Source organism: Orbicella faveolata, unplaced genomic scaffold (genome assembly GCF_042242905.1).
Source record: "Orbicella faveolata isolate gen_17 unplaced genomic scaffold, um_ofav_v1 contig_35, whole genome shotgun sequence".
Taxonomy (NCBI): Eukaryota; Metazoa; Cnidaria; class Anthozoa; order Scleractinia; family Merulinidae; genus Orbicella; species Orbicella faveolata.
Genome location: NW_028301564.1, coordinates 24,268,387 through 24,282,123, shown reverse-complemented (window position 1 = coordinate 24,282,123; position 13,737 = coordinate 24,268,387). Strand labels below are relative to the sequence as shown.

The 13,737-nt window shown below is 38.5% G+C and overlaps 1 protein-coding gene and 1 non-coding gene across 2 annotated transcripts; both read right to left on the bottom strand.

Annotated features, from left to right (window-relative positions):
- Positions 1 to 442: 442 nt before the first annotated feature.
- On the bottom strand, positions 443 to 565 carry LOC149103966 (U5 spliceosomal RNA). The gene has a single exon (XR_016202253.1). It is a non-coding gene; the product is annotated as a U5 spliceosomal RNA (small nuclear RNA).
- A 1,240-nt stretch (positions 566 to 1,805) lies between these two features.
- LOC110057697 (cathepsin O-like) lies at positions 1,806 to 13,127 on the bottom strand. The gene is made up of 12 exons (XM_020764284.2): positions 12,819 to 13,127; positions 12,344 to 12,452; positions 11,089 to 11,209; positions 9,432 to 9,474; positions 9,257 to 9,270; positions 8,548 to 8,701; positions 8,138 to 8,208; positions 7,124 to 7,168; positions 5,842 to 5,933; positions 4,592 to 4,666; positions 3,825 to 3,917; positions 1,806 to 2,952 (listed from the first exon to the last, which is right to left on the bottom strand). The coding sequence occupies exons 1-12, from the start codon at positions 13,035 to 13,037 to the stop codon at positions 2,918 to 2,920; spliced, it is 1,071 nt and encodes a 356-aa protein (XP_020619943.1). The 5' UTR covers positions 13,038 to 13,127; the 3' UTR covers positions 1,806 to 2,917.
- Positions 13,128 to 13,737: the final 610 nt, after the last annotated feature.

Sequence of the window (13,737 nt, the reverse complement as noted above, 5' to 3'; positions counted from 1 at the left end):
TCATGGGAAGTACATGTAACAATGCAACTTTCGAATAAATTTTTCATGTTTAGTTCGAAATGCCTTTGCTCACCAAAAATGAATTCACGAAAGCAATGTGTTATGATTGCCTGGTCCTTTTGTTCCGCTGTTTTTCTTCATCAAGCAGTAGAGCTTAAGCTCACATTCCCAAAGCCAATTTTGGCTGCTGGTTTTTTTTAAGCCGAGAAAGTCAAACATGCAGATACTTTTTAAACTCTGAAGTGAAGCCTTCGATGTTCGTCTTTAAGTTTACTGCCAGATGACTTCAATGATCTGTTTTCACCGTTCCTTCTACATTAAGAGCCTCATGATCATGACCCGAGGACGACTGATCGTCTGCTGAAGCAGTTACTTGCTGAAGAGGTGGAAACTTCACATCTCCCTCCGCGGGACTATGAGTAAATTCTCTTTGTTAGTAAGGTACCCCGTCAAAAGGCAGGGCGACAAAAAAATTAGTCTATAGACTCATTCGAATTGCTCTCCCCCACGGAAATCTTTAGTAAAAGGCGAAAGATTTGTGCGTGATGAAGGAAAACCAGAGTGAGCTGATTGGTAAAGACGAAAGCGGTTTGTTGAACATGGCGAAACAAAACCTGTGGGAGAGTCCATCTTGTCACGCTGAATAATACGCATGGGCATAGAGGGAAAGAAAGTTATTATGAGTTACATTGTAATCATCACATTGATTTCCACTTTTGTTTGAAAAAGGTGTTCTTTTAGTTGGATAAAAAAGAAAATCATAAAACAATAAATGATTTTGATAATCCTAGGTTTTAATCTTGCTCTGTTTTCCCAATTTTGATTGTCCGTAGTTAAAACGTTATGAAAAATAAAATTGTCAGTAGTGGATCAGTCGGTTGCAGTTTCTGCCGCAGGCGGAAATTTGGGCCTGAAGCGTGAAAATTTGTGGCGGCTTCCGAAACGGACGGCTTGTTTGATTAGAGCCGCGCGCAGGTGCTTTAGACCGCCACTTTGGTCAAACGTTAACGCGCCAATACACCGTCCCGATTAAATAAGCCCGATAGCGCGAGCGATAAATTCGCCGGTACGTGTTTCAGTTAGCCTCATTTCTTACCAAGACTGCTAATGCGGCTTCAAATCAACATCTCATCGAAAAATTTCGATGGTCTAGATCAGCTGAACTTCCGGTACAGCCAAAAGCGCAAGGTAGAGTGGGACACTCAGTTTAATTCCCTCGGTAGTGTATTCGGAAAGGATTGCCCTGGGCCTTTCAAAAAACACGTGCAATATGAAGAAAGAAGTACGGTAGATAACGTGGATAGATCTGTTCTAAACTATTACAGCTCATTCCCACCAAGTTCGAGAAAGCATACTCAACCTCGACTGAAAATCACATCTTGTCTTCGCCAACTTGACCAAACTGAAATAAATTTTGTCCCAGTTTATGAATTCTATTTATTTGGCGGTTTGCTCGTGTTAGTATGCCGGAACATTTTTTGTTGCATGTAATCGTTTCCTCCCCTGATTATATATGCTATCATCTTCAACAGGCGATTCTTGTGAAGGTTCTTGTATGCCGAAGTGATTTCAACTGAGACGAAAACCATTACGTGCTGATATATTATCAACTGCCACTGTTTTCAGAAGTTCGGTGCCAACCGTTAAATTTGCCGTTTCCTCGGGCTATATCAGATCTGTGTTATCTAAGATTTAAAATTTGATATCGAGTTGGCCCAAAGGAACAGCCTCGCCCTTACTAAAAAGAAAGTAATCTTGATATAACGCGCCACATTCACTATGGAATAACCAAAACGAAGCTGCTGTATGATGAAACTATATTTTTATTTCACTATGAAATTACATCGAATAAAAAAATTATAAAATGAATTTACGCGCAAGCGTAAATCAACCAAAATGTCTCTTTTCGCCAACGGTAAATTTCTTCGCTAATTTAAAATCTTTTAAGATTTTTACTTATAGTAACTTTAAATTTACATACGGAACAATATGTAAACAATAGCCTCCATTTGTTGCGAAAATATGCTCGGATATTTGTCCGCGGACATTATCTGTTCCTCGAAGCTCACAGTTTTCCTCGAGCTACGCTCTTGGAAAACTGTTGGCTTCTTGGAACAGATAATGTCCAAGCACAAATATCCGAGCCTATTTTCGGGCCAAAAGCTAGGGGGCTATTGTGTCCATGATTATTCTCTTTATGTTTTTCGTAACACGCACAGTTTTGAAAATTGGGGAACATCACTTGGATATTTCCCAGTTTTATCTCGCGCATATTTAGTCACGTGACGCGTTTAGAGCAATCGGGCGCGAGCGAAAATATTTGATGGATTATAAGCAAGTATCAGTGACCGAGTTACTGTTACTATTACTGTTTTCTATAGATTTACCTCTGGAGGAAGTAACTGGCGCCAGCAGATTTCCGTTACAAATTGTAACAATACTTCTTACTTCTCATTGTTAGAACGGTTTTAAATGAGTGTGGAGAGTAATCAGGCAATTACTTTGGTTTTGGTTTTACTACGGTTTGAGATATTTGGCTGAGTAGTCTGGTTTTACGACACTCAATTGAAACCGCTCCGACAACTTTTGTTAACTTGAATACACTATGTACATTAATTCTTTTCAACTTGCAGTTGCTCTTCATTACAAAAACATAAAAATACGTAAACAAAATCGACATGTTAAATAAAAAAAGTGTTCAAAATCCTTCCAGTTGCAATTATTGTTACAAGCAAAATGGTTCCTAGTAACTACATCACGTGATTTGGCGCACTAATAGAGTACAAAAAAAAAAAAACAATAAAAGGTCAGCCTTCGCTTCAACCCATGCGGCCAAACAAAATCCTTCCCATGATGCCAACGAAAAAGCGGCCGAGAATCTGCGGACGAGTCTGGCGCTGACACAGGATTCGTCTTGTTATATTACAACAAAGGACGGCGAGTTAGCTACACCTGAAATATAGTAAGAAAAAGACACTCCTCAAAACCCACAGAAAAATTAACATTTGTTAATTTTCGTCGTCTACTTCAATTGTCGACTAGGATTTCTACACATTTGTTCAAGTGCTGATTCTCGCAAATTGGTGAACAGATATTAATATTGCTACCGTCTTTCAAACTACCACTGCTGTCATTCTTGATACTTGTCAAAAAAGACAACACATTGATATTGTAAGGCTGTATTGACAATGAAATGGCGACCCCCAATCAACAATTATTCGCAGTTATTTGCACCTAGGGAGGTACGGTGGCGTAACGGTTGACGGACTCCGAATCTTCTAAATGGGTACCAGCGATCTGTTAGGGAAACCTGGTCACAAGCTGGGACTAAACTTCGATGGAGCAGCATCAAATCTTGGGAGGCAGAAATACTGCTGATAATATCAATGCATTGCTACAGATAACGAAGTTGAAGAACTGCACTGATTATCCATTAGGCTCATCCGAACCCTTCAACTGAGAGAGACTTAAAGGAGTTACGTCACCATTTGCAAATCTTTACAGGTTTAGCCTAAATTTTTCAAGTTCCATCCTCAACCATCCTTGTTACTTTATGGTTTATTATTGTCTCTTTGGTGCTTTTCTATCTTAGTTAACTACTATATTCAGGTTTTCTTCAATTCAAAGGTAATTTTGTATGTGGTCAAAATAACTCAGAATACCGCGCGACTGAGCTCCTTTAAACCTGTTATACAGTCGAACCCCTAATGAGCGGCCAGTAATCAAAGTCCTATTGTTTTTACCTCTGTTAAGCGGCCACTATCCATTTCCCCGAGAGTGGCCGTCGAATAGGTGTTGAACTGTATAAAGAACTCAATACTCACCACACAAGTTATCGCCCATTTTAATGTAAAGATATCCATTATCACCATAGCTAGGTCCCCATGAGTTTCTGACAATCCAGTACCATATGTGGCCTGAGAGGAAGAGAAATGTTCCATGTAACCAACAACAACCAAACGTGTATTACTGAAAAGGGATTGCTACCGCCAGTTCAAAAAAAAGTAGTACACTTGAACCTCCACCTCTCTACAACGGCCACACTTTTTTGTTCCTGGCGGACAGTCCATGTATTCACCCTTATTTTTAAAAATATATGTGAATGTAGAGAGTTTAAAACCTCGCTACAACGGCCACCTCTCCACAAAGGAAACGGCCACTAAACTCGTCCAAACTGCCCAAATAACCTCTCGGCAACGGCCAGTTTTTAATCAACGACTGACGAACGGGGTAAACAAAACCCCATTTTTATTGTAAAAGGTCCGAGTCACCGAACTTGATCCGTACCGCGCTACGTTAGCCTCTGTTTCTATTTAGTTTCTGTTGTATTGATATATTTTAATTTTCATATACGCCAAAATAAGCATTTTTGACAAAAATGTTGCACTCCCGATAAAAACGGGTGTCATATTGCATCCACACCTCCCCATAACGGCCACCTCTCTACAACAGCCATTTTCCTCTGTCCCCAAGGAGGCCATTGTGGAGAGGTTCGACCGTAACTACAGCCAAGTAAGCCAAGTTATTAAACCACTTTGGGAGCTAATTGTTGTTAAGGGTTAGTATGAACTGAAAACTGGCATCAGCTTACCATTAAAGTCGTATCCGGTGATTTGTACGGCATGGTTAATATCAGTGTCTGTACAGTGATGTTGAATAATACCACCTATAAGATAGACATAACAATGTCAAACAGATGTTAGGGATAATAGAAGTGAATATATGAAAGATCATATATTTGAACTGCGGAGAAATATATACATGATTGATCATCGCAGTTATACACAAAACTTAAGCAGTAGTGAAATTAAAGGGCTAATTAGGGCTAATTATCACAACGTAAGGGACGCATCGTTATTTTTTGAATGGGTGAGTGGGGTGTTGAGGTGTTGGGCAGTTTCCAAAAAAAAAAAAAAAAAAAACCAAAACGATTCCTGCACAACAAAGCCTGCTGGAAAAAAACAATCATGCGAGGGGAGCCACGAGGGAAAAATCGAGCAAGTACTTTCTACTATCCAGGTCCTACGTTTGAAAAAAAAATTCTTCCACAAGCTTCTGTTTCGTTTCCTTTCCATTTTGCAGGCCGGAGGCGGAGAGATCGAGCAAGCCAACGAAAAACGAGCGCGCCTGGGGTGAGCAAAAAAGGAGGAGAAGTGAGAGGGTGTGGGGAGGAAAGGTTTCACACCCCTTCCCCCTGCTACTTATTTTTCGTACTCGCTCGGAGTTTTGTTCCCTTCACGTGCTTTTGCAAATAATGAACGTCGGCTACACAGGCTAACAAGCTATTGCCCCCCCCCCCCCCCAAAAAAAAAATCATGCACAACCTAAAGGTGATGGTCTGTCTCTCTTTTCTTAAAACTAACCGATATTAAATTTGAGGTTATACTGTAATTTCCTTCGTAATTTGCCCAACTCCAGTCTACGAAAATTATTTCATCGCGTGATGTTCCTGTGGCGCGACGTTTAGATACAGAACTGTTACAATGAACATTGTCTTTCCTTAAACTAACCGATATCAAATTTTAGTTTATACTGTAATTTCCTTCGTAGACGTCATTCAGGTCGTCACGGAACGCTTCTCGGAACGGGGAGGGGGGGGGGGGGGAATCAGCACGTGACGTTGTTACAAGTCATCAAATGTGAAAGAACCTACACATCCCAAGTAGAACACTATTATATCAACGTTCGGTTGTTCATTATTACACAGATGATCACAAATTATGTTTCGGGAGAAATTAAGAGCTTGGCTAAGGCTGTGTGAACATTGCAAATTACAGAGGACACCTCAGGGTACGATTCTCCTCACCCCCCCTTTCTCACACGTTTTCACTTAGCACACACCAAGATAATCATGCCACATTGTAGCATCAACATTAACAGCAAGTGGACCGTGCAGACCGACTAGTTCCTTCATCCTCGTGCTCTCTGATGTACTGTAAAGACAAGAAAACAGAATTCTCAAACATTAATGACCATTAATGATGCATCAAGTTTACACAGAAAAAAAAAATCAATCTGATCTATATTGGCATAGAGTTTTAGGATTTTATTCCTCCGATGTATCAAACACTTAAGACAGTGTTTGACCTTTTCTTCAAACACCTCGTTGTTTGGAAATATGATCAAACACGGTCTTTCGTGTTTGATATATTACGTCACAGTCAGCCTTGTAACTGAAGCAAGCACCAACTACATGATTAAAGCAGTTTGTCTCTACTGCCCCTCCTAAAGTTTTTGCTTTGCACCAAGAAGGCGTTCACTTGGTGGCCACATTGAACATGCCATTTCCAAATTTCCTTAAGGTGGCTCAAAGCACTTTCCAGCACTTTGATTTTGATGGGTCGTTAATAACCACTCTTAATCACTTGATGCTACAAAAATGCTATCAAAAAAACTGCCCAATCACTGGTGAACACGTTATCATTTTCGTGACACAATAGGTTACCATAGTAACAGTATGACCTGCTAAAAACACCCTTAATTACAGCTTTAGGGGCTTATAATTCAAAAGTGGCAAGGTGAAATTTTTTTATTTCAATCATCAAATTGTAATAAGCATGATAAAATGCAACTTTTGGTAAAGTTTGAAAATGTGCATACATGTAGGGTTCAGAGCAACGTTATAGTTTTGAAAATTTAAGGTGGCTTGGTCTCGTAAGCGACCACCTCTCCTCAGCGACCAGTCTTTCAAAATACCAAAATTTTCCAAGTCAAATCACTATATTCGGAACCTCTTCTGAGCGACGAAATCTTGCAAGTGTCCATGACTACCTTTAGAGCTAAAAGTTTGAAGTTTTATTTTGTTTTTAACTTCCCATAAGCGCCCACTTGACAGATAGTAGAGCGGAAATTGGCATGAGTTGTGGCATTATTGCATCCCTGGATAGTACAAGAGACAGAAATTTAGTACCAGATTTTTTCTCGAAATTGACTTTTCACATGAATAAAACATTATTTTAAAAACATGGGGTAAGTTTCTACAGTTACCATATGCTCCTGAAGCAAAATTTTCACCCAGTATGGTCTAAGCTCTCGTAAGCCACAACCTCCTATAAGTGACCGCCATTAAGATCAAGATATCTTTAAGATTGCTTTAACATCATTTGTCCACACAAATACTTACTTCAACACTGGACAACCACACTTTATCTTTACACCTTTCTCTTTCCTAACTCAAAGCAGCAGAAGAAAAATGGTAAATATTACACGTATATATAATTCGAGTTAAAGGTAAATCCTCAAAAATGGTCATTCATGTACACACGGATTTCCTTATAAAAATCTACACAGGATTTGTACCATTCACACTACTCATAATATATGAACATTTTCTCAAATGAGAATTTTAGGCCAAGTGCAATGTTAGAGAATTTTCAAATATGATGAACACAGCACAAATTCATAATAGGCCCTTTGCAGCGGGGGTCACGTGACCAAAATTTTCTTTAAAATATTACATATTATGGGCTATAACTTAAAGAATGCCAGAAATGGAAAAGAACATATCAACCATATGAGGCAAAATTTTCAGGACTAAAATGGCAAAGTTTGAGGCCCCTGGCATTAAAGAGTAAGTTTATACTTCAGTTTGAATTTTTGGACAATTTAGAGGATATCTACGGAACTTTTTCCATAAACATTTCTTATTTTTTCTAAAAAATTCAAGCCATCATAAAATCTTATTCTTTAATTCCAGGGACCTCAAACTTGGCCATTTTTATTTTTTTGACATGCTTTTTCCATTTCTGGCATTCTTAAAGTTGCAGCCAATAATTCCAGGGACCTCAAACTTGACCATTTTTATTTTTTTGACATGCTCTTTCCATTTCTGGCATTCTTAAAGTTGCAGCCAATAATTTTATGAAAAGTAGGTCATGTGATGGCTAATTAGCTGCAAAGGCCCACTACACTCACATTCACATGATTAAAATAAACTATAACTGTCTCATTATGGCTCCTAGCATAATAGGTTCAATGTGTGTGAATGGCTACAGCAACATCACACTATGTACGCATTGCATGCCTACAATGCTAGATGGTCTTGTTAGCATCATTCATCATTTAAAATCCTCTGTCAGGAAAACTATCTCCTATTTTCCTATCAGGAGACATTAAAAGTGCCTGAGTGTCTACTTACAAGAGATCATTTTTGCAGGTTGTTTCCTTATCAACATACGGAAATTCAGTGGCAGGAGCAAGTGTGTAATGCTGAAGAAAAAGAGTGTTTTTCAATTACATGTATGTGACTGACAACATGATTACAATATTTCAAGCAACATAAAGCACAGCACAGTTATTGAAAAGTTGTTACTTATCCTGAGTACACAGTTAAAAAAGCCCAAATATTTGGACTCTCATAACAGAGACAGTGAATTAATTCATCTGCATCACATGAATATCATTATAATTATATTGCGGTTTGTGGGGTTTCGGGAAGAAAAGAGACCTGTCTGTGCTTTGATATAACAGTATGTGCTTAATACAAAGTTACATGTAGTGTTGGCAAAGAGAGCCTTGCCAGGAAGTCCACTTAATCTTATAACCCACGTGTTTTTGAAGCCAATCTAAAGCTAGTAATGTATTTCCACCAGAACAACCCTTGGGTTTCGAACAGGAAATCAGCTCTTGAACACTGAGTTCTGTCACAGAGTTACCAGCAATGGCCCACTGGCTCTCCACACACTCAGTTGCAGTGAATGCCCTGTTTAAAACAAAAAAAAAAAAAAATAAGAACATGATCCATGTTCAGTAACTTGGAAGAACGAAGAAAGTAGAAATACTGCTCTTGGCTAGTCATTTCATGCTTTGGAAACTGGGATAAACTCTGGAAAATTATATGGAGCACCTGGCCCAACACAGACTTTACCCTAAATTATGTAATTTAGGTAAAAGTAGACCTCAACAAAATCAAGGTGGGCCAACAATTTCCCATATATACTGTATAAACAGTGTATCATATGAACTATAAGCGACTACAGTTTACTGCAAGGACTGCGTTTTGCGCTCGCCAGTATTTATTTATATTAGCTGTATCTCTGCTGGACCCTGTGATACATGTACATTTCCTTTTCTGCTCCCTCAATCACCTCAATGGATACTTGGTACCATTCCTCCCGCCCTAAAAACTTTTTGCATAATTTCAGTATTTCACTGATTGGGTTAGCTAGAGTGATGGTGTTGTGCCTGCCCAATATTTTGCTCAGTGGCATTACAGGTGCATACAAGTATGTAAAGTATGTATTGAACATGTACTCACCAACAACTTCCACACTGTTCAATGATTATAATGAGCAGGACATGAAAAAGAACACAAACAAACAACGAAGAACAAATGAGCAACAACAATTTTAAATCAGCTATCATGGTACATGTAATATGTATACTAACAATTTTAAAATTAACATAACAAGTAAAGATTAAAAACAATGTACCTTTCCCTGATTTTTCACTGTTGTCACTTTTCCTTCTTTTCTCCTGAGCAAAATAAATTTATAAAAATCTTAGTGCATTGTACATTGTACATGGTGCTTTGGAATTTTTCTTTAAATTTGCCATGTAAAGGTTTGAATTTAATGTATGACTTGACTGATAAAAGCTGTCACTAGTTTTCTTAACACTAATCTAGAGAGCATTGTTTTAAAATAAAGAGCCGTCTTCAGAATATTACAGAACTAACAAAAATGATACAGAAGCTCCAGGAGTTTCTTAAGGCAGTCAGTTTCATGGTAGCTAAGCTTGGTGAACTTGTCTAACTTACAATAGAGGAGTTCATGCTCTAAGGAGCATTATGGGTAATCAGGGCAAGATTGCAAAGAAACAGAGCAGCAAAATGTATGTTGTTCTTCATATTTCTGTTCTAGAGTTTCATTTTCGAGAAAAAACTTTTACTGTAAATAGACAAACCCCCTTTCTACATTTACTAGCATTTTTGAGTAGATTGAGCTACAGTGTAGGCATTTAGCCTACTTACATTGTTTTATCAGAGTAACAGAGATGTTATTTTTGGAATTTAATGGCTAATGCCTGATCATATCATTCAGTTTTAATAGTAAAAGAATTCCTATGCCCATAACAATCACTTGATTGGCTCAAAAACGCAGGAAAACCTAGAAAAGAGGTTTCTCCATCTACAGTATATGTTTCATCTCCATATGTGAAATCAGAATGGAAATATAAAGATAAACATTTGTTTTATGGCTGTGCTTCTTTGTAAATTTGCCCTGATTACCCATTATGCCCCTTAAAGCGTGAACTCCTCTATATTGCTATGATATGGAGACTACAGCTGTGTGAAACAATGTGAAGGGTCTTGTACACGAAACAAACATTTACTAGCCAGTTTTAAACCCCTAACAATAATCATTAATTATTCTTTAACAACCAGTTTCTAACTAATTAGAAAATGAAACAGTTAGGGGTACTGAAAGTTACTTGCTCTGCATAGGATGCTAGTCCATCAAAGGTTACTACACAGTATTGTGGATCAAGTTGCCTAACAAAGTGCACTACTCAGCAGTTTACCCTAGTTTACAACAGTATGGTACAATGTTCAGTACTTACTATTATTATATGGCTAGCTCAGTGAGCGGGCAAGATGAATCAAACCTTGCGCTGTGATTGGCTAATGAGCGGGCAAGATGGAGCTATCTTGCCCACGTGGAACTACCCACCGTGTCCCACAAGAAAAATTTCTCAAAAAGCCACATAATAAATCCTTTATTGACCAAGCTTGTTCGGTCAAGATGGCTGGATATTGGCCTTGTTCTGTTTTTGCGAGTTTATGGACCTCAACTCCGTCTTGGTCCATAAACTTGCAAGAAAAGAACTTGGCCAATATTCAGCCATCTTGACCGAACAAGCTTGGTCAATAACTCATATTTACACACAGGCCACTGCATATTCTACTAGGTGTTGTGCAAATGTGTTATTGAGCAGTTGGTCAGGATGAACACCTTTTCAAATCAAACGTTCTGTTCTGATAAAAAGCCTACCTCTGAGATCTAAAATTAATTTAGCACCTCCAGGGTATTACATCAACTTGTTACTGACAATACTAGCAGTAAGTACGTGTATATATGTACAACCTACCAGTCATGGTTATGTGGTGTTGCAGAAGCATTCAGTTTTAATGTACAGCTGCAGTCTTCAAGTGTTTGATAACTTTTTATGAGAAGGCTGTGATCTTTCTGGCTTCCTCTTCTTAGAAATTCTATACATGCAGTGGCATCAACAAAATTTTACTACATAGTATATTTCTGTCAATGTTATTGATTTAACTAAATATATACTTACAGTGTAGTTGACTAGAGTACCTGGACAGGGTTTAAGTTAAGCAACTGAGGCCATCTAATCCCCAATGTATTTAAAGTCTGCACTTAAGGTTACAGTTAACAGTAGCCTACACCACCAGCATTCAGTACAGTAAAAAAAAACTACACGTATGACTGAGACAATGTCCATGATTAAATTCTTTACCTAGGTATTTAGTGGTGGTTCACTTTCCCCCTTCAACAAGAAAACCAACAAAAACGAAAAAAAAAAAAGATAAAATAAAACAAAAACATAAAAAAATAAAAAAATAAAAATAAAAATGACTGATGCAAGTTCCTTGGTTTGCCACTTATTGGCTACAGGCCCAGCATTTTCACCTGGGACTAAATGTCTCCTGACAAAAGATGCTGCCCCTATGGACTAACTTGTGATGAACTACAACCTCACCTAGAGGTGTATAAATTTAAAAATATACAAGTTCCCAGTTGCTCCATTCTATATAAAGTACAGTTTAGTGAGAACTAGGGACTGTCATATTTAAAGGCCATAACCTACATGTATAACACCTATCATGGCTGAGTATGTTTGATGAGCCCTTGATGTTACAGATCAACTTGTCCGTTGTTCATGAATACAGTTCACGTACAAATAAACAAATTTATTTACGGGTGCAAAGATCAAGGCAACACAAGATTCAAAATGGGTTTTGACAAAACACTGACCCCCTACTGACCCAGAATCTTGGAAATTGTAGGCAAGCTAAATTTATTACTGAACTTGAATTGGCCTTATTGATAGTTCTGGGCTATATTTTGTTTTTCCCATTGATTTTATGGGGGGTCAGTTGGGGGGTCAGTAGGGAGGTCAGTAGGGGGTTCAACAGGGGGTCAGAGTTTTGTCGAAACCCATTCAATTAACTAATGACAGCCCTGGTTATGGGCTGGAGTGTAGACTTTACTACTAAGAGGCCATTTATCAGCTAATATCTACCTCAAACAATGGCCCAAACTAAAATGCATTAAGTAATGGATTTCTTGATTACACCACAGTAAAAACACACACACACACACACCTTTAAACTCTTCAGGAGTCCAATCAGAGAATTGATTTATACCATATACAGCTGTCCCATTTAGTTCAGACTCTCTTGCATTTAACCTGGCATGTCTCGCAAGGCTTTCCTACAAAACACGTGACAGGAAAAGGCTGTAATTTATGTTCACATTTTTCCCCCTATTAAACTAGCAACTTTTCACTTTCATTTTCGATACCCTCTGAAATGGTCTCTAAAATTAATGCCACTTAAATGATAGCGCAGTATTCATTACATTCTTTTTGCCTCGCTCAAATCAATGCTATCAGACAAGCTAGAAGGTTTATAATTTAGCACAGTTTAACCTAATCACCCTACAAACAGAGCCTCTCCTTACGGTACATCACTCCAGTACTAACAATGTTTTCTTCACAATAATTTGCAGGCTGATAAACAAACCATATGACATGCAACTTAAACTATTTCTTCACAAGACAATCAAGCAAGGTACTACCTTAAAAACAGAAAGACGTCTGTTGTATTCCTCCGGATCATTTATGTATGTCCTGTTGTGTGTTTGGACATATTTTTTGAACATCAAATGCAGGTTTGCCTCGTCTGTTTCGTTATAAACTTGAACACGTTTCAGCTCGCCCACAGTTGAGCCCTGTGTGGACAGCGTATAGAGCACATGGGCTAACCAAAATAAGAAGAATACGTTCGAAGACGGCATGACTTCCGTCAAGGAACCTTTCAAAAGCAGATGCGTGATGCTTGGCAGATGCTCGGTCTCTGTCTGGAAGGATTGTAAAGAAATCGTCGAGGCATCTCATTCCCAGACTTCCGAGCGTTCCTTATGGCCGGTCACGCACTCCGAAGATTGCGTGACGAGCCCAAATAGCGTCGTCTACGTTGGAACCTCACAGGGAGCAGAGGAACTTGATCCTAATTCCAGCTAAATCCACCGTTGTTGCAGAACAAATCGATTTTGTTGCTTAATACGATTGCACGTCACTTTGTATATTCGAACTAAGAGTTATGCGATTGTGTTACGCGTCCACTTTACGGGTTTTTATATCCTAAGGCCAGCGCCGCATACAGCAATGTCTGTGGGCGTAACACGAGTAAATTTCACTTAACAAGTACCTGAACCATATTAGACATTTCATGACAAATTACAGGAAAATAGTGACAATGACCGAGACCAGGTTAGCTGTTTTGACCAATTTTCTCCATGTGATACTCGTCTCTACACGCAGCTTCATACTGTCTGATGGAAACTTACTTGTACTTTTTATCCTCAAAACCAGAATTTGTACAAGTCACGTTCCGGTTAATTGTTTTGTTGTCTTTCCTTGAAGCGGAAAGATGGGAAATTTTTAATACCATGATATTTCCATTGTATTCATGATACTGTGCTGTTAACTCATTTT

Bases quoted from the DNA above. Each gene is read 5' to 3' on its own strand.
- LOC110057697 (XM_020764284.2), bottom strand. From the start codon at position 13,037: ATGCCGTCTTCGAACGTATTCTTCTTATTTTGGTTAGCCCATGTGCTC. The intron at 7,169-8,137 runs GTAAGTAGACAC...GCTTTGAGTTAG, and splicing joins ACCTGCAAAAATGATCTCTT to GAAAGAGAAAGGTGTAAAGA. The intron at 5,934-7,123 runs GTAAGTATTTGT...TTGTCTTTACAG, and splicing joins TGTGGTTGTCCAGTGTTGAA to TACATCAGAGAGCACGAGGA.